We start from the raw sequence: 22028 nt of genomic DNA, 5'->3' as shown, positions 1-22028 counted from the left end.
ATTTTTTTTTAAGATGCGGCATGTCTTTCGGGAAAAATTATTAACTAGCCCTCTTGTATGTGATGTTATACAAAGGTTGTAACAAATTTGAGCAAGATTTATTCATGGTAATAAATACTTTGTGAAGGTTCATATTTTATAATAAAAATCCTAACTCAATTATTAAAATCACTTATAAAATGTGGAACAATTTTCATTTTTAAGACTTCAACTGACTTGCAAAGATTAATTTAAACTAGACATTTAGAAAATTTAGAACATTGGCATATATTACGGGTGAAAAAAGTACAACAAAAAAATACAAATGGAAATTGATAAATGTTCAAGAGTCTACTTAACGTTTAGTCTAAGGCTCTGTTTTGTACTATATTGACATATAATTGATGTAGAATCGACAGCACATTCTTAAATTATACAATTTGATAAGTTTTGACATTTGTGTATACCTGAGAAACCATCACCACAATCAAGGAGCGAATAAAACCATCATCCTGCAAAATTTCCTTTGCCCCTTCCATTTTTGTGTTCCTATAAATACTATTGAGCTGTCTTGTGGGATACAGTTAAGTTACTTGCGAACAGCTTGATCCTTTTGGGTCTTTGTTAGACAGGTCCAGGTCAGTGTTTATACCAGGGCTAATCCCCATTTCATCCTCTGGGTAGTCCCAGTACCCCAGGAATCATGGCGTTTTCCAATCTGGATAGTTGGAGGAGGCACTGTTCCCAGCCCTGTGTAAGCTCTGGGCCCTTTCCCCCCAGATAGTTCTTCCCTTGGCCGAGGGTAGTTTCTTCACACACTTGCACTGATCGGTACAAAGCCGAGGACTCAAGGGGAACCTTCAGAGTCCTTATTCTGTATTTTTTTCTCTTCTCCAGTACTCTGTCCTATGAACTCTATCTTCTTTGATCTTCCTGGACTCTCAGCTCCTTCTCTGGAACTCAGTCACACTGGCTGCCTGGCTCTACCTGGTTTTTTCTGCCTGCACAGCACTCTTGAGCTTTGTCAAGGCAGTGAGCCAGGGCAATAAAAATAGGGCTCACCTAATTTGTTGCTTGTCTCTTAGAGATCACTGTCCTTTGTTGCCTCCTGTGCTTTAAAAACGGTTGTTCTATATACGAGTATTTAGTCTAGTTCTTTGGTTGTTCTAGGCGAGAGGATATATCTGGTCCCTGTTACTCCTTGGCCAGAAATGAAATTCCTGCCTAATGTTCATTTAAAATGATCATGATAAATAAAGATTCGTTCTTATGTCAGAACCTCGAAAGGGCTGTTGTTTATTATGTGACTTAATAGTATTGTTGCCTGTGATGATAGTGATTGCTACGCAGGTTTGTTTTTTTTGTTTTGTTTTTAAGCTGTCATATAGTTTCATTAGGAAGAATGGCTTTGCATAGTTGAGTAGTTAACCACTTAAAAGTTTGTTCTAAACTTTACAATATTGGGAGATAAGATACTGTATCTCAGTTTTTATGTGATTAAGAGATTTGGGGGCATGTTTCCTAAATCGATTAATAAAGCTTTATATTTAAAATCTTTTCTTATACCTCATTGGTGTGTTTGTTAGGTGTAAAACTCTTAGTTAACAAATTATTTAATTTGTAATATTTTAGATTCTTCTAAGAAGTTTCATAAAAGGATCTAGGGTAGGAATCAGAACTTTCAGATCCTACTAATTCTACCTCTTGATGCATTTAAGTTGTTTAAACCTCCATTTTCCATCGTTTATAAAATAATTGTTTTTTAAAAAGATTTTTAAAGATCTTTGAAACACTAGAACAGTGCTTTACAGACTGTAGATGTATTCTCTGCAATGCTGCTGACCTAAAAATATTGGTGTGTGTTCAACAGTAGAGGAATGGTTCTGTTCAATCACTGAGAAAATGAGTTAAATAAAGTTAGATGAGTGTTTTTAGTGCAACCTTCTTCATGAAACTCATTGTGCCTAAGTGTCCTCACCGTGTTCATACCACACATCTTACTATGACCACAGAGATATTAGTTGCTTTCATGTTTATATTCTGACTTCTTGTCTAATTTTAATACAATATTTTCAAGTTTCACTGTTATCTATACAATATCTCACCTCAGCTGGTGCAAATCCTATAAAGATTGGCACATCAGTATCAAACTAAGCAAGCCTGTGCCAGTTCTTTAAAGATCTCAAGGTAGAGCTTTTGGCAAAGGCTTAACACAAACCAAAGGGTAAGCACATACCAAAGGTAAAAAGAAAAGGTAAAATTCATTTAATTTATATTCAACATGTTTGTTGCTTTACATTGACACTTGGAGATTGATGGTGTTACCGAGGTGGGGACCGGCAGGGATGTTAAATATTTTGCTCTTGGTTAGAAAGCTAGTAAGTGAAAAAACCTGGACTCTGCTCTACCATACTGCCTGTGGAAGAAATAGTGTCATGAAAAATGAAAGGAATAAACAATTAAATGTTTCAAATTTTGTTGGATTGGTGAAATTAGATATTATATGTCCAAAAGAAGTTAGTTTCTTAATTATATATTAACTTACCTTCATCTGTTTTCAGAAGGACTTGGGATAAGGCTTTCATTTGAAGTCTTAACATTTTTCTTAAAGGCTTTGGGATTGAGTTACTTTTAGAACTTTATTTTTCTTATGAATTCTTGAGACTTTCTAAACTTTCATTTATTATAGTGCTTTCATCATTTTTACATAGTGAAATTATTCCAAGTATAGTTGAGTACCTATTGTGTGGCAGGCATCATGTTAGGCCTTCGATATGAGCCACATATTCAAGGATATACATTTTTAACACATAGGTCACTTTCTTTTGTTACCAAAATACTGTTATCACTGTTATTATAAATACTGCTCTTGGTCTTACTGGCAGCCTCTTGATTCTCTCTGGTTTTTTTGACTTTCAGTTCTTCAGAGCAAAAGCCCCCAACTTGCTCACCCCATGACAGGTAGCTCCAAAGAGAACCCATTCATTTTATTTTCCTTGTCTGCATTTTGTAGTCTGTATTATGTAATAAAGCAGTAGCAATCGTGTTCATAATTAATAAGCTTAACCTGGCCCTTGTGTGTTTTATTGTTTAGCCTCTGCATTGAATTCAACTGATGGATGGGATATAAATTCAGTAATTCATACAGTGGGCTTCAGTCCCTGACTGTTCACTCCAGCCTCAAATGTAGTCTTGCTTACACACAAAGTTGCTATCTGCTGTGTCTTTGCTCCAATGTTTCTCCTCTTATAGAGTGCCCTCCACACAGTTTCCTTTTTTGCATTCTTAATGTCTACTTGCCCCTTCTGTTTCAGTGCAGGCATCACATCTGGGACTATATTTGCTTCCTGCCCTTCCACCTCTTCCCACTCTACCACAAACCCTTGATATCGCTGTCATTGTTTTTTTTTTATTTGATGTGTTTTTTCTCCTTATATGTTCACTGTCTAGCACAGTACCTGTCAAACATTAGACATGCAGTACATATTTGATGAATGCACAAATAAATGGCATTGATTTTTATATTTATCACTTAAACTTTAAAATGCAAGTTTTAAATGTTTTGTCTGTTATAAAATATGTCTTTCGGTACTTATATTATTCATTTGAAAGACTCATAGGTAGATTTTTCTCTTAAAACTGAAAAACGTTATCAGAAGCCATGCTTGTATAATGACTTTCAAGTGGCCATGGTGAGATTTTTTTTTTCCTAATCTCCACTGTCCCTCTATCTCTTAAGATACAGATCTTATGAATGAGACAGAGTAAAGGACTTTAGTCTGGATAAAGATTAGGATTCCCTGCTGTCTTGTAATTATCAGAATCTGGATGGTTATTTATTTGAATGAAATGATGCATACATTGTATGCACCAAAAGTAAAGCATATGTGATTGTTAGAGGAATGTTTGAATTCCTCCGTGGGATGTCATGGGGTATGTTTATAAACTCCCACTAAGCAGTAGTTCTACAATGGAATTTCACTGGCATTGAGATAATAATTTGCAGTCAAATTACCTTCTTTACAAAAACCCAGGGAATCATGAGGGCCTAATCCTTTATTAATGTCAACCCATAGGCTGCAAGAAAGCGTAAGATTGCCATTCGAAAAGCCCAGGGAAAAAATGTGGAGGCCATTCGAGAACTGAATGAGTATCTGGAACAGTGAGTGTCCTACAAGAGGATTGTGTTTTGTTATTCTGATAAATCTTTTTTAATTAAAATGGAATTTGCATTTGATTTTCCTTTTTGCCTACATGCTATTTATTTACTGATATCTACACACTTACTTTTTATCCCTTTCCTCTTACCAGATTTGTTGGAGACCAAGAAGCCTGGCACGAACTTGCAGAACTTTATATCAATGAACATGAGTAAGTGGTTAAACACACGTAAAATTTTGTTAGGAGTGCAATTTTCATCACTATGTAAGTTCAGAATGCATAGTGGTTTATGAAGATTTGGTGACATAAATGAATCATGTCATTTTAAATGAACAAAATAAGTAAACAATTAAATGAAAAACAACATCAACAATTTGTTGGTTATAGTATATGAATTGCTTTTAACTAGGTCACTTGTGTTTTGCTAAATTATTTTTGTTTGGGAAATAAGTTTTTCTTTTAAATGCATTTGACATTCGTTGGAATTAGAAAGGCCTGCGTTTGCTGAGCTAAGGTTATTTTTAGTGACTCAAAATTGTGATTTTTTTAGAGTTTAAATTATTCTTATATACAAAGAGTATTATACTCCCTGCTGTTTAAAAATTCTGTTGCCCGGGTAAAAAACCAAGAATAATCAAGAATGTTGAATGCTGTAGGAACTCCCTTATTGGATATTTAATGTTTTTGTTAGCTTTTTTTCTTGCTGCAGTGACAAGAGGAAATCCCGGTGTGAGAGGATTAGCCTGGTCTTAGTGCAAGTTTTCTAATATCACAGCATTGATGCTAACCTCCATCTACAGGCAGGATTTTTTTTTTTTTTTTTTTCTGTTTTTACCTTGGTTCTTCTAAATCTGAAGTATTTCACATTGTTTCTTTCCTTTTTTTTTTTTTTGAGAGAATAGAATCAGATTCTCGTATGCATATTCTCACTATGCATGAATAGGTAACCTCATTCCCATACTACAAATAGCTGACATAGGAAATAGAATAGCTTGAAGACGCTTGTGTCTTTTCTTTGCCCAGGGCTATGTATGTAATGTGAATAGAGAATTAAGATAGTTATGTGCATAATTCTAATATAAATTGGAGCTAAAATTAAAATTGTAGCTATCATTTAATGAATGTGTGCTATATTCTGGGAAGCATTCTCCAATTCTCTACTATACTCTGGCTATCAGATTCTCTTTGTTTTTCCTTACAAAATTATTTCCCGAATCATGTTCAGTATAGATATATGTATGTTGTATGTTCACATATGTACACATACTCAGGATTCTCTTATGTGAGAATGGTAGTACCTTTGGTTTAAATGGAAATGTTTTTCATAGTTTTTATTTAAGTCAATATTTGTTAGGTATACAGTAAACAGTTTAAATAACATGAAGCTGAATTTTCAGGATGCAGTAAAAAAATTAACGTTAGTTTTATTTTGTTCCTAAAACTGATGACAGCTGTTTAAAATGGTTTTGTACATTTTGAAGTTCTTGTGATTAAAAGCATTTAAAAACATTTCAAATCATTACGGAAATTTTTTTATTTAATGAGATAACTTAATGCAGGAAATTTGGAAAATCTGATAAAAAATAAAGAGGAAGGCAAAAATCCCATCATTCTGCCATCATTCTAATTAACGTTAGTTTGTATTTGTTTTTTTTAATACCTCTTGAAACAAACAAATCTGCAATAGAATTATCTTTTGTAGCCTAATGCTTTTCACTTAGTTATATTTTGTCAAAAATTTCTTATCACAGTAAACATTTCGCAGTGTGATTTCAGAGGCTTTATGTTATTGCATCTTGTTAATGTTTCCTAGTACTAACTAATTTCCTAGGGGAATATAAAAGTTGTTTTTCTTTATCTTCACTATAATACTGTACTGATTATCTTTATTTTAATTGTTTCCTTGGGCTAAATTCTTAGAAGTAAAATTACTTGATTAAATGATATGCACATTTTCAGTGGTTTTGATAAATTGTTCCTAAATTGTTCACTAGAAAGGGAATATCAATTAACTCTCCTGCCAGCAATTATTAGAATGTCCCTTTAACAGCACAGGGTACTATCATTCATTTTAATCTTTGCAAATTTTGATAGGTGAAAATTGGTTACACCTTGTAAAAATTTTTTTCAAGAGATTTTTATATCAAAGAATAGGCATCTTTGTTCTTTCAGAAATATGTCCTTGTTTGTTATATGTCTTTTTCATATTGATTTGTTTTAACTAAAGAAACTTGATATTTTTAGATGGTCAGATATATCAATTTTTATTGCTTTTATGTTTTCTGTCCTCAGAGAGTTATATAAAGATATTGTCTCTGGTTTTTTTTCTATTTCTTTCTCAATTTTACTTTTTTTGCATGTGTTTCTAATATTTCTATATTTAGTTCTCAAATAGGTTATATTTTTAACCTATCATTAAATTTATTACTTGCTTCACCTTACAATGGCCACATTCATTTTTGCTTTGTTTTGAATCTCTAAAGAGTTTGTTGAGGTAGAGTTAAATGTATTCTTAAGAGAAATGAACTGAAAAATCCCTAAGAAATTAAGAAAAACAAAGAAAAGCACCTGAAAAATTTCTTTTCAGAGGAAATAATTGTGTTCAGCCTTCCCCTTTATCTTGTATCAAAAAACGCTTTTTGGTCCTAAAGCTAGTCATTCAGAAAATGACCAATATTTTCCAATTGAACACTTAGAAGGAATGTTCAGAATTAGGGTGAGTAGAAATAAATATCTTCAGTTTTTTGAAACTATATGAACATCAGAATCTATTCACTTAATTCATTTGACTTGTTTGGGCAAGTCACTGGAGTAGGTAGAATTTTTTTTTTGTAGAAGTGGTAAGTTATTGTGGAATGTCAGTTTAGCACAGTTTTGTGGACACAGTGGCAAAAATGTAGCAATTTAGGGTTTACTAGATATATTTGACATTTCTTCATATGAATAGTTATAAGCTATTTTAAATACAATAAATCACAGGCAGCATTGTTAGTCTAGAGCTAACATTTTTTTTACTCCAAATTTCCACAGTAGAATGTTCATACAAGTCTATTCAGTGTTTTTATGTAGAGAAAAGGGGAATACAAAATTCTGCCACGTCCTTATGTCTTTAAGTTACTTTTGATTCTAATATATAAATTATAGTGTGTGTTTAGTTATGCAGCTGGTATATGTCACACCAGTTTACCATATTGAGATACTTTACTTGTTTTAAATATAAAAAATTAGTTATAATTTATACATTAGCACTAATATGTATTATAAACAAAAATATGTATTTTAAATAAAGATATTTAATTTTTTTAACTTGATTTGTAGTTAAAATTAGATGTTATAACAGCATGGGGCACTAGTTGTATAAATTAATTATGATTGTGATTATGGTTCCTTTTCGTCGGTCCAGCCTTACTGTAAAATTCTATAACAAATGTAATTATTAAAATCCTATGAGGAAAAACCATAATATTGATAAAGCAATCTAGGGACAAAAACTGTAACCTGTACATATGCTTTTGTGAGGAACAGAACTTTTTCGAAAATTGTAATTACTTACTCTAACGCAATAATAGTGGTTGTTCTATTTTAAATAACTTGAAATTACTTTTATTTCTCTAATCTTAGTCTCATTGAATCATTGTATTAGGTTGGTGCAAAAGTTATTGCGGTTTAAAAGGTTAAAAATTATTGCAAAAACCGCAATTACTTTTGCACCAACCTAATATATAATGAATTAACTTTTTTATGCCTCTGGAATGGTGCTGCTCACGTACCCTCCTTGGGAGAACTGAGAAAAGAACCACTCAAATCACTTTCCGTACGGCTTAGTACTCTTGGGCAGTCCCAGCTGAGAAAAACTGGACTAGACCATCTGTTGCTCCTTCCAGCTCTAAGTTTATTTGATTCTGTACTCAATCCACAAAATTAGTTTGATTTTATACTTGTAAAATTGGGGGAAGGGATCCCCCTCTTGTATGTGATGCTGTATCATTTTTGCAAAAAATATCTTGGTATTCATTTTTCAGTACTAACTCTTACCCACCCATTTTATTTTTACGTTGTATAAGAATTAGAGTCACAGTTGTGCTTAACCTATTTAAATTTCTAAGAATATTTATTCTTAGCATTAGTAAGAATTTTGGGCATCATCCTAGTAAAAGGAACACATTTAGAAGGAAACTGCCATTTTGATGGTAAGGTGTTAAATAGAGATGGTAAGGTGTAAATAAAATAGAGACCACTTTTTCCCTTGTAGAATGATAAATAAATATCAAATAGATAAGTAAATATAATACTTTTGTTTGAGACATTTAGTCATTTGTTCACTTATTATATATCTATCATATGTCAAGAACCAGTGCTAGCTTTAGGATATAAAAATGAAAAGGGCTAAATAAATAGCTTCATGATCTTTGATGAGAGTCTATATATAAGATCCTTCATAAACCTAAAATACTGTGAGTTTTGGGTAATGTGCAGGGTGTTTTTGGTTCCTTGGGCCTTTTGGGTTGATTGCTGTACCTGTTTTGATGTTACCATTGACATCTTCATCACTACCATCACCACCACAGTTTTCATTGTGGTTGTAGCGCTTATGGGCATAGTGGTTAAGACTGTCTACTGACTGGGGTGGCACAGCCTCGGTTTCAGTTTAATCTCTCTGCCTCAGTGTTCTCAACTATAGAATGGCGATAATAATTTCCTACTTCCTAGGGTTTTGGTAGGATTAAATGAGCTAATACTTGTAACACCTAGAGAAATAATACATAATAAGAATGTAATAAAAGTTATCTCTTAGTAGTCACGTGTGTGAAACATGTATATTTTGAAAAGTAAGTATGTTAGACATTAGTGTAAAGATAGGTACCTTTGTAGATTGGTGACCAATGCCAAAAATAACTATAGATAGTCTTTTTCTGTTGGGTACTCTAATCACCCCCTTCCTGGGAATAAATCTTAGAGAACACCTGTGTTCTTTAGGATTACCTGTAAATAGTGAGGATATTCACATGGCTTTAGACATATAAAATACATTAAAGGGAATTATAGTCATATGGTGTAAAACCATTTTTCCGGAGCCCTTTGCAGCAGTTCTCTCCTTAGATTTTCAACCACATTTTTGTTTCTCTACCACATGATTAAATAGTAGTAGAGTGCGTATCAAAGCCACTAGCGTGATCTATTTCTCATGGGTTTAGAAATTTATAACTTCATTATAATTTTGTATTTAACAGTAAACTTAAGTAATGCAAAGTTTGTGTAATGGAATATGTTGGTAAATATAAGTTTGTGAGGGATTTTTAGTGAACAGAGAGTATTTGATAAAATGTTTAATTTCTCCTTGCTCTTCAGCTATTTGACTATTTTATTAAATGATCTGTGGACTTCTAGAAGTTGTTTTATATGTAACCTGCTCCAAGGGCTTGAAGCCTGTGTTGTTAATGATGTTTGGATGTCACAGTAGTGACCCAGTTTTAAAAATGTGTTACTGACTGTTCATAGGTTGCTTTAGGATTTAAGCTTCTGTTTGTTTATTTATTTCATTAAAAAATTTAATATTATTTGTATTTAATAATTCAGGGTAAGTACTTTATTAAAGCTATTTTAAAGTATTTAGGGAATACAATGTCTAACCACTAAAATTGTTTTAAAATTATTTTAAGGCATAACTGAAATAAAATTTGTGACTTTTAAAATTAATATCTTGATATTTTTCAGCTATGCTAAAGCAGCCTTTTGTTTAGAGGAGCTTATGATGACTAATCCACACAACCACTTATATTGTCAGCAGTATGCTGAAGTAAGTGTTTTCAGAAACAATTGTATGTGATTTTATTTTTGTTGGTGTTGGGTATTATGGAACTAAGATTATGTCCTTAATGTTAGGCAAGTATATAAATATTTAAAACATCTGATGAAAATTGACTGGTGGAAGTAAAAGTTTTAAATTTTTAATGCTGTAATGGAAATACTGACTTATCAGTTAAAAGCACTATTTAAAACAGTGAGATTCTTTGTATTTTTTACTTGTATAGTGTTTTCTAATTTTGAATTTTGCCACAATTGTCACCACTTAATGGCGTCTAAGACATTTATGATTTTGATTTTGATTTTTTCTTAATTTTATTCAATTATTGGGGTGACATTGGTTAGTAAAATTGCATAGGTTTCAAGTCTATATTTCTATAATACATCACCTATATATTGCATTGTGTGTTCACACCCAGAATGAATTATCTTTCTATCACCCTATATTTGCCCCTTTACCCTTTTCTACCACTCCCTGGCCCCCTAACCCTCTGGTAACCACTAAACTATTGTCTGTGTCTATGAGTTTTTGTTTGTCTTTATTATGATTTTTCAATCTGTACTGTAGGAAATTCATATTAAGGTCAGTATTTTGGGAAGTAGGAAGTATTTATCTTATTTGCTTTACTGTTAAGGATAGTGATATAATTGAATGTTGTCAGGTTAAAGGACTTCATTATTAAGGACTGTTAATAGAATAGTTCTGGGGGGGTAGGTTATGCTTTAAAATTTAGGTTAGCTCTAACAACTTTAAGATGAATTCTTTAAACATCTTACATTTGTTTACAGAATATCTGTTTTAATTACTAATGCCTATGGAATGATGAGACATGCTATATTTCAAAGTAGTAAAATAAACAGGTTTCATCACTGCACAATTTTTAACAGGTTAAATATACCCAAGGTGGACTTGAAAACCTTGAACTTTCAAGAAAGTATTTTTCACAGGCATTGAAACTGAACAACAGAAATATGAGAGCTTTGTTTGGACTTTACATGGTAAGTTGAGATGCATGTTTAATGTCATTTTACAAAATCTGTCATTTAAAATCCATTAACCTATCCAATCATTTCCCTCTTGAGATTTTGTTTTTTGGGGAGTTTTTTGATAAGCATATGAATATTCTCTAGTTAATTGAGTAATAGGTTATAAGGCAGTTTTATTTTTAGATGTTAATACATCCTAGCATTGTAAAATATTTTTGTTGTGTCAGAAATGAAGTCTTCCCTTATAAAATTAAATAGTAACTGATAACAAACCATATTATCTATTTCTTGTTTTATGCCCAGCATTATTGTATTTCTTACCTTAAGTTATAATTGTATGAGATATTTTTAAACTATGCCAATAAAAGACGTATTAGAAATAAAATCTCTAGTGTCAAATTAAAATTTTTTATGGTATAGAAAAACAGTTTGGAAATTGTGTGAAGCATATAATTACATATTTCTATTGTTTATGTATATCAAATTATGAGCTTAGAAAACTCAATTAAGAAGGGCTTTGGGATTGGAAGAATTTGTTGTGCTTTTAAATACATATAAAATGAGCCTTTCTCCGCAATCAGAATGCCTGGAAAAATAAACTTTTCTTTTTAATAGGGCAGTTCCTTCAAATTTAATTTTCCTAGTCTTTTCATGGACTTTTGGATAAATATCTTGGTGGGGCTCAGTGAAAAAGAATTGATTGCAGAGTAGGAGGCAGGAAGAAACAAATGACATAATTTTTAGGAAAGAAATGGAATTTTACCTTTAAGAGCTCTGTTAGATAACTAATAAAATAACTTCAGATACAATTTAAGATACCCTTTCTCTTCCCATTACTTCGGATTATTCTGCATTTTAAAATGTATTTTCATTTTTAAACACTAATCTCTTTGAACTTTATTTTTATTTTAACAATTGTTTTGGTACAAGTTTTAAAAACTCTTTGTTATCATCCTATTGCAACTGTGACCCTTACATGTTTTTGATTATCTTGCTAGAAAAAAAGGCATTTTGTTTTTGATGGGTTTTTTTTCTTCGTTTTGTTTTTAGTCCGCAAGTCATATTGCTTCTAATCCAAAAGCAAGTGCAAAAACAAAAAAGGACAACATGAAATATGCTAGTTGGGCAGCTAGTCAAATAAACAGAGCTTATCAGGTTAGTATTGATAAACTTTATATTATGATATAAGTCAGTTAATGTGTTGTATTTCTTAGTAGTTGTTTTTGTTTCTTCAAACTACAAAGCCAATGTCTCATTGGACTTTTATGCCTTTGGTCCTTTATCAGATGTGTTTTAACTGTGTAGAATTAACTTGTAGTTGTAGAATCACTTTTTCCCCCCCCAAAAGGAATCTGTTACTATTATGATCTCATAATTAGCCTTGCCATCTAGAAGTCTCAGTAGTTCTGCATTTGGCAAATAAAAAAAGTTCTGAAAATGCAGAAAGGGTAAACAAATTGCAGGATGCATTTCACAAGTACATTGGGTAGATGAGTGTATTATTAATCAGAGGTATCTCAAGTAATTAAAAAAAAAGAGGAAAAAAAGCCTAAAAGTCAAATGACCAGATTATATATATATAACAAAATTTATGTACTTCGCTTACAAGTCAGATCTTATCTGATTTTCTGAAGCTCATCTCTAGGAGATTCTTCAGGAAGGGCTCATGGAAAAACATATCTTCTTACATCTTGCATGTTTATAATTTATCTGTCTATAGTCTTTATATTTGAAGGACGATTTGGCTTTTTATACAAACTTTGGCTTACATTACTAAGTCTCTTAAACATATTGTTCCATTGTTTTTTAGGATAAAATATTGCTGTCAAGAACTCTGATGCCCCTGAGTTTTAACCTTAATAAGTGACTTAGACTTTTTGTCTGGTTGTCCAAAGGAATTTTTTCTTTATCTCTAAAATCCAATAGTTTTACTACAGAATGTTTTCATTATTCTTGGGTCCATTTTCCCAGATACACAAGAGGCACTTTTTAATATGTGGATTCAGTCCTCTTTTAATTTGAGAAATTTGCTTTTAGAATTTTAGTTTTAAATGCTTTTTATTTTTTATTTTTATTAGTTTCAGATGTACAAAACAGTTAGACATTTACACCCCTCACAAAGTGATAACCCCCCCAGTCTGCTATCCCTCTGACATCATAAATAGCTGTTACAGTTCCATTGACTGTATCCCTATTCTGTACTCCACAACCCGTGACTATATATACTATATATACGTATACGTATGTATGTGTGTGTGTGTGTGTGTGTGTGTGTGTGTGTATTTAATTATAGTTGACATTCAATATTCTTCAGCTTCAGGTGAACAGCGCAGTGGTCAGGCAGCTACACTGTCCTGACATCAAATCATACTACAAGGCTATAGTAATCAAAACAGCATGGTACTGGCATAAAAACAGAAACATAGATCAATGGAACAGAATAGAGTGCCCAGAAATAAATCCATACCTATGTAGTCATTTAATCTATGACAATGGATACTTTTTTTGTTTGATTGTTTAAGTTTTCTTTTTCAGGTTTCCAATTATAAGCTTACTGGCTCTCCTTTCCCGCCTCTTATTGTGTCATTCATTTTCTTTCAAATCCTTTTCTGTCATTTTCTTTTTTTCCCCTCCATAATAATTTTCATGGAATTAGTTCATATTCTTTTTCTTGTTCTTCATGTTTCAATGAGATAGTTTTCCTGGCTTATTATGAGGAGGATTTTAGTAGAATAGGGGGACTCCGAGATAGGATATGATAACTTTCCCAGCTTGACTATTCTGTATCTTCCTCTTCTTCGTTAAGGAGAACTCAAATATGACTTCTGTGTCTATCCACTCCTTCTCAGAACTAGGTCTGGTTCAGAAAGATTTTCTGGCTCCAGCCAGAAAATCTTTTTCGATCTATCCTTAGAGCTCTACAGATCTTGAATTTTGAGGTGTTGCTCTCAGCATTAAATGTTACATTTTGCTGTTCATTGTTTTGCTTTCTGGTATTGACTACCTCTGGGCATAGTTTCCTCACTGCCCCCCTCACCTTCCTTATCTGAACCGTCCTTCCCCTCTTACCCCAGTGTTTCTGTCCTGGTTCCTTTGGTTTCAATTTCCAATAGTTTTCTTTAAGTATGAGGGGTTTTTTTCTGTTGTTGTTTTTTGTCTTGTTTTGTTCTGTTCTTCCCTTCTGAAAGAGGGTATCTGCTGCATATTTCAGAGATTTTAAGGCTTTCGACTGTTAAACTTCTTTAATGTTAACATTTGCATGCAAGTTTTTGCACTTCAATTTGGAGCCTTTCAGATTGTCCTGGTTTTGCGGGCCATTCGCAAATGCATCAGTTTGGACTTTTTTCCTTCCTGTCCCTTGTAGAGTAGTAGGTTGTCCTCTTTTACTTCCTATTGCTCCTACCACACAGCTGTTGATCTTTTGTAGGTCCTGCTACTGTTGTTGATACAACCATGTTCTAGGGTTTTGGAGAATTGCCCACAATGTAGTCATTTTGAAGATGACTTCTTTGGTCTTGTTTTCTGTTATTTTGTTTTGATTTTAATGCTGTTTGTTTCTTTTTTTTTTTTGTACTCCTGCTTGGAGAAGGTTGGTGCCACTCAAAAAATTCACTGCCCCCATGATCACATCATTTAAAGTAACTGTGTATTTTTATTGTGTATAATGGAGAATATCAGTTCTGTTGGCACTTAAGTCAGAATGTTTGTAAATATTAGCCAGGCTGTGCTTCTCCAAATGCAGTTTGAGATAGCTCAGCTTTATAATGGTGTTTCTCACAGAGTAGGCTTAGAGAGAGAAGTTTAAAGATAAGACTTGTATAATATAAAATTAATGGAATGTAGAGTACATCGTTGTTTTTAAGACATTTTTGAAGAAGCAGCTGGCTGCTCTGAGAGTGTTTTTGACATGGGGTGACTATATTTTTTAAATCAATTTTTATTAAGTTACAACATATGTAATAAAAAGAAACCCGTCATAAATGTACATTTCAGTGCACTGTACAGGTAAATGTATCCAGATCAATAAGTAGAAACATTACAACACCCCAAAGCTGTCATGGTACCTCCTCTCAGTTTCTACTCCTTCTATCCTGCTCAAGAGTACTGATTTATAATCCTGTAGTTTTTGGCTTTTTTTTTGGAACTTTATAGAATTACATAGTATGTATTCATTTTTGTCTGGCCATTTCACTATTATATGTATGAGATTTATCCTTTTTTGCATCTGTAGTTCATTCCTTTTCATTGTGCTATGTATAGTCTGTTGTGTGAACATGTTACATTTTATTTAGTCAGTTGATAAGCATTTGGCTTATTTCCTGTTTTAGGTTGCTGTTATGAATAATAATACACTGAATATTGCTCTACAAGTCTTTTGGTGTACATATACTTACATTTCTGATGATATACCTTTCAGTGTAAATACTGGATCATAGGACATACATATATTTAACTTTAGTAGATAAAGCTTGTTTTCCAAATCAGTTGTTTATAGCCCCACTAGCAGTGTTAGAGAGTTCTCATGGTTCCACACCTTCACTAACACTTGGTTCTGTCAGTTTTTATAATTATAGCCATTCTGTTATGTGTAGTCATGGTTTTATTTTTCATCTCCCAGATGACTAGTGAGGTTAACAGTTTTTCATGTTTATTTGTTATTTGGATATCTTATTTCATGAAGCCTTTTTCATTGGTTTATGACTTTTTGTTTTGTTTTCTGGTTTCCTGAGTATGAACCTTGTGTTCGTTATATGTGCAGCAATTCTCTTCAACTCCTTACTTGCTTTTTGCTCTCAAATGAATTTGATGAATGAAAGTTCTGAAGTTAAATATGTTCAGCTTAATCATTCATTTCCTTTATAGTTTGTGTATTTTGTATTCTGTTTGCTACTCATGGACATAAAGACAATCTTGTGTGTCTTTAGAGTCTTTTTTTCCTTCTGCTTTTTACATTTAGATCCAGAATCCATTTGGAACTGTTTTTTTTGTTGTTGTTGTTGTTTTTTTTTTTTTATGTATGATGTGAAAGAGGAGTCAATGTCCTCCCATTTAGCTATCCAGAATGTTTCTGTCCATCTATGGACTCTGTCATGAGTCCCAGTCCATGCAATCTAGTACTGTGGCGCAGTTAAGAGAAGAACATAGATGCTAGATCCATGTCCTCTGGCTTCAAAGATTGGCTCTGACATTTATTAGCTATGCGACCTTGGATAAATTATATACCATCTCTGGGCCTAGCTTTTCATCTGTAAGATGGACATAATAAAAAGTTCTCTGAGGATTAAAGAAGTTAATTCATAATTTTTTACCAAATCAGTAATACACATTATACTGTGCTTACTAATCACATGTTCTAAGTTCACTTTATTATGCCTGCTATGTGCATTGCAATTATAATAGCAGTTATAATAGCAAACATTTATAGAAAATTTATTATAAGCTCTGTACTTTTCTTGTTTTACAAATGAGGAAATTAAAGCATGGAAAAATTAAATAACGTTCCCAAGGTGACATAGCTGTTAATGACAGAGCTGTTTTCAAACCTAGGCAGTCTGACTCCACAGTTGGTTCTCTTAATGGCCTCTATAAGGAGGTGTGAGGTATAAATGTATCTGAAGTTGTAATTATAGTTTCTAACTCCCTTCTCAATTATTTTCTCATATGGACAATTGATATTCAACCCTCACTTGTTTTTCATTTCATTTCAGACCTAAAGTTCTCAATAATAACTAAGTTCAGAGTTTTGTTTTGTTTGGGTTTTTTTCTTTTCTTTTTGTCTTTTTTTTTCCTTGTTTCTTCAGTAATACAAGACCAGGCTAGCATGCCCTTCCTTGCCTAAGACGAACTTTATCACTAGATGTTGACTCCATGATTTCAGTAATTTAAGCTATTATTCAAACATCCAAACCCTCCCTATTCTTTAGTAATGTTTGGCTTCCCTGCCATTCTCATTTAAAAAGAAAATATATCTTATTAGATCCATTCTCTTTTCACAAATTGATTTTATAAAGTCTCAGTGTTCTTTGGAAAGAGCTCTGAGAGCATCACTTGTGCTCTTCATCTTTGAGTTTTGCACTGTAAATTCTACAGTCCTCAGATGTTGTACACATCCTTACTGAAGATATGATTTCCTTTTTCTTGACTCTATAGGACAGACTAGTACAAGGAATTTTTGTCAGTCTCTGTCCTCTTGGATACCACTTCAGGAAGATAACACCTCTCAGTTGGTCATGTCAGGTTTCTGTATAGCAACTTCCAATACTCCTCAGTTAGGAATCACCCATCATGCAAAGTTTATTTCTGCCTCTGTCCCGAATAACAGGTTTGAAATAAAATCTCTTGTTGCTTTTGAAGCTTACGTATTCTGTGCCTTTCCTACAGAGGTTCTGGGTTCTCTTTCTGTGAATCAGATTCCATAAATATTTGTGTCTTTTGCCCTTTGCTAACTCTAGGTTAAAATAATGGCTTATTTCCTTATAATTCTGTAGGTAGGCTGTTTGGCTTGATCTCAGTTGAGTAATTCTGCTAGTCTCCCTGAGCTTATTTATATTTCTGTCCTATGCTAGTGGTTGATGGCCTCACTTTAAATATCTGAAAGTTGGCTCTCTGTCAGCTGGGAGTGCTGGGTCTTGTGTGTCTCGTTTGGCAGGCTAACTTGGCCTTAACTCACACGGTGGTCTCAGGGTTCCAGGAGCAGCAAACAGGCCAACTCCAATGTGCAAGGACTTTTGGAGCCTCTGGACGTGTCACATGTTGCTATATATTCCACTGAGTAAAGCAGATCACATGGTCAACCTAGATTCAGTGGATGCAGTCTTTACCTTTCAATGGGAAGATAAATATGTGATAATTTGGCAATTTATTACACTGTTATATAACTCCATAGTCCTATCCTGGTTTTAATTATTTTGCCTTTTTCTTTTATCTGCTTTATTGAGGTATAATTTACATACAATAACGTGCACACATTTTAAGTGTACAGTTGAGCTTTGACAAATGTTACTCCCCTCTCACCACCACCTCATTTAAGATATACAGCATTTCCATCACTCCAGAAAGTTCCCTTCTGCTACTTTGCAGTCATCCCCATCCTACACTGCAGACAAGCACTGATTTGATTTTTATCACTATAAATTAGTTTTGCCTGTACTAGAACTTTATATAAATGAGATCATAGGTTACTCTTTCATGCCTGGCTTCTTTCACTCAGTATAATGTTTCTGAGATTCATCCATCCACTGTTCCATTTTATTTATCCTATTACTTTGTAGACCCATATTATTTTCCACAAATTGTGTAAAGATAAATTTTAGCCAACTTATCCCTACTATAACAATGGATAAATCATTGACCTTCGAATTTGATAATCCAGTTTTTATTATTTGTGTTCATTTTGGTGAGTTTTCTTTAAGATCCAACAGGGAATTATGAACGAAGAATTTACTTAGGCAAAATCTAACTATGAAAACAAAAACAGAATTTGTGATTAATGTGGAAAAGCATAACTTTCAGAGATTGACATTTTAGTAACTAGAAAAATCTCTGGGATCTAATTGAGAACTTCATGACTCATGTCTAGGCATATAAACAAGTATAAAGAATATAATAAATATTCCTTATTGTAATGTTTTTCTAGGCATTTATAAATTAGAGAAAATTAGGTTTTAAGAACTGCTTTTCTTTGTTTCTACTTAATAACGAAACAGAATATGGCTGCTACTTGCTCTTCAATTAGGTAATTGGTTTAGCATGTTCAGTAGAGGCAGGCAAGTTTGATTAATGCTCATGAAAAACTTTAATGTGAACCTACGCACAATAATTTTCCAGATAAATGCTTCTTGGTACACTGTTAAATTCATCTGTGCTAGTGATCCATATGTTATTTATGATTGCAGAGGTGATTCTGTTACTATCCTTTTGGGAAATAGAAAATTAAATCATGATTTGAGGGAAAAATAGGATTCCGGTTTAATCAGTTAAATTGCCATATAATTCTGGAATAGACAAAATAATTGCATGTCAGGCAAAATTCGAAGTGATATATTTATATTTCCAACTTTCTTTTTATTTGTTCTGACACAAATAAGTTAGTTTGGTTTATTCTAAATAGCACTGGTTGTCAGTAGTGTTGATACACAATCTTAGGTGATTTTTTTAATTAGCTAATTTAAAATATCACAAATTCATATTTACTATTATTTTATTATGTTTAAGTACAAACCAAGAAAAATGCTGCTATGTTTTAAAATACGTATTGTGACTTCAGATCTGCAGAAATTTTTCATTTTTCTTTGTGAATGTTCTACGTGGTATCCTATTTTGTACCTCCTCCTCCAGCCCATCAAAGCTTTTTTGTAGAATTAGACCATTAAGTATCTGATTAGGACCATGCCTGTTTACTTTGGATAGGCAGTGGTAAAAGAAAAGGCTTTCTGTTCTTGGTAAGTCCTTGTGAAAGTGAATTTATCAACTGCATAATAGGAGTAATAAGCACACCCCACATTCTTTACTCGCCAAAGGAAATTATGAAAAGGAACGGTTTTAAATGTGGTGTTGCTGTTATTATAGTTTGTTGTTATGACTTGTGTATTTAACTTTTGAATTCCTTAAATTAGTGATGTCTTATGAAAGATAAAATGATCTTGATTGTTAGGAGAAGCTTTTCTCTTTCTCTGGCATTTCCTCTAGAAATCCCCTTCATTTACTCTATCAAATCAAGATTCAACCACAGAAGCTAATGGTTTAGGAAGTAGGGGAATCACAATGTTAAGCTGTGGCCAGAGAGGTCAGAGGCAGGTTACCAATTCCTGAAACCTATTGCTTCTATGATGTTACCTGTGCTTGATCACTTAATCTTTCTCAACAGGTCATAAGAAGTTTGCCAAATTAAGTTAATTACAAAAGAGAAGGAACACATCGTAAATCAAGCACTAAGTACTTAAGACAGCATTGGTATTTGAAAGAAAGATCAGTCACATGAAAATGTATTGACTGCTTAGATGTTAACTTGAAAATACTATATGTTGTTAATGGTAAATGTTAATCAATACTTTAACCAGAGGGAAAACAGGTAATATAGATATAATAAACCTACCCTCATAAGGAACACTTATCTAGTAAATCTGTAGTATTAAATCAAACTGATAAATGATGGGAATTGTTGGTTTAGTTAGAAAACTCATTTTGAAATCAGCATGGGGTATTCAACAGTGTTTCCCCCACTGATTATGTGCTCTTTATTTAATTTAATATGCCATGAATTTGCTTTTAAATATACAAAGATAGTATTTAGTGTGCTATATTTTGTGTTCATTGTAAAATCCAATTCCAATTTGGTTTTATATAGTAAATTACAACTTAAACTAGAAATGCATATTTTAAAACATGTTTACATCATTGTAATATGTAACAGAGTTTTATTTGACTGGTCTTTGCTGCAGAAACATGATAATATCTAGTCAACTAATAAATCTGGAAAAGTTTTAAAAATTACGACCAACTTTAAATAATCATAGAGATAGCTTGCACTTCAAAATGTTTAATAAAAAGCACTTTATATTTTACCTTTGTTTGAAATTGTAAAAATTTGTTTAGAGGCCAGACAAGTAGAAATTTTCCCCATTCCTACACAAATATAAGCTAAATTTAATTTATAAATTATGCTTTTTATTTCATATTTTCTGGTTGAAAAAGGATAATTTTAAAATCAAATCTGTTTTTGTACATTATCATGCTATATAAACATTTAAACTGCCCAATTATGCAGTGAAATCTTTATACATTTCAACTGAAGATGAAACCTTAATGAATATGTCCTTAAAACCCAAATTTTGTTTTTATTGAAGAAAAAGAGCATATTTGATTTCATGCTGGTGATAAAATAGGTAATGTTAACTCTCTTTAGCAATGTGAAGGTAAGATTGTGATTTTGAACCTGCCATTGAAATTGAGCCTAATTGCATTTTTTAAAAATTAGTTTGCAGGTCGAAGTAAGAAGGAAACCAAATACTCTCTTAAGGCAGTTGAAGACATGTTGGAAACACTGCAGATTACCCAGTCTTAAGGTTTCAAAAACTCTTTCACATTACATTTCACAACTGCACAATTGAACTTGTTAGCCTGTGACTTATTTACTAAATGCCCAGTGCTATTTATATACTAATTTTCTGTGAAGGCAGTTGTAAAGAATGTGTTTATATAAACCTGCAAATACTTTTTACTGCTAAGCAGGAAGATGAAGAAAGTCCATGGGAGAAAGATTTAAGAGTCTTATCGATTACACATCATTCTCTTCATATCACATGTATATAACTGCTTTCAAACCATAATCTGATGTAGAAATAACCTCGTTAAATAAACCTTGATGATTTATTAAACTTGCATATGGAGATTATAAATTATTTTTGTTATACTTAGTAGTGAATATATTGTTTTAGAACAGGATTACTAGTTAACTCCAGTTTATTTGTGATAGGAAATACATAGCATACATAGCTGACAGAAGCAAAATGCTGGCAAATTATTTTGACTCTCTTTATAGTGTTAGGTAGGATTTTGCTCTATATTTCAGTAGGCTATTGTTTTATGTACTATAATGTTATTCTGATAAATCATGCTGAAATGTCATTCTCCAAAATTCTGCAATATCTCTTTGTAAAATGTTAGTCTTGTCATAGGACATAATTGAGATTTTTACCTATAAAATGCTTTAAGGTTCACATATGCTATAATAATCAAATGTAACCTTTATGAAAGTTACATTTATCGAACTTTTAACTGTAAATTACTTAAAAGGATATTTAGTGATCATGGAGAATAGGAATTAAAGGGATTTCAGTTGCTGAGTTATTTTTACTTTAGGGAAAAATAAAAAAATCTGGAGTATTTTAAGAAGAAAATGTTTACAGTTTTCATATCTAATTACCTCCTTAGTTATAATGAGAATTTCTTCTTTTTTTCTTTTCATACTAAATAACCATTATACTACCTTCAACAGTATTTTGCATGTTTCAATAGAATAGAAAGAACTTTGAGCATTAAACACTTTATTCAGACATAAATAAGTTTTAAAAATAGGCAATTATTCAGATCAAATA

At 32.4% G+C, this 22028-nt stretch overlaps 1 protein-coding gene across 5 annotated transcripts in view; it reads left to right on the top strand.

Annotated features, from left to right (window-relative positions):
* EMC2 (ER membrane protein complex subunit 2) overlaps positions 1–22028 on the top strand; it is a 71562-nt gene that overhangs the window by 24321 nt on the left and 25213 nt on the right. For 3 of the 5 annotated variants that reach the window (XM_088798991.1, XM_088798989.1, XM_088798990.1), the window contains exons 6-11: positions 4056–4141; positions 4291–4350; positions 9856–9937; positions 10834–10944; positions 11983–12087; positions 20909–20996. In XM_088798991.1, coding sequence (XP_088655117.1) covers positions 4056–4141; positions 4291–4350; positions 9856–9937; positions 10834–10944; positions 11983–12087; positions 20909–20995 — 531 coding nt within the window. In that variant the 3' untranslated portion in view covers position 20996. The remainder of the gene's footprint in view (positions 1–4055; positions 4142–4290; positions 4351–9855; positions 9938–10833; positions 10945–11982; positions 12088–20908; positions 20997–22028) is intronic. The other 2 variants (XM_088798988.1, XM_088798987.1) reach the window with 1 other exon arrangement.

The sequence above is a fragment of the Rhinolophus sinicus genome, chromosome 6 (assembly GCF_057876585.1).
Source record: "Rhinolophus sinicus isolate RSI-liver-muscle chromosome 6, RSI-T2T, whole genome shotgun sequence".
NCBI lineage: Eukaryota > Metazoa > Chordata > Mammalia > Chiroptera > Rhinolophidae > Rhinolophus > Rhinolophus sinicus.
This window is presented reverse-complemented; position numbering and strand designations above follow the sequence as displayed.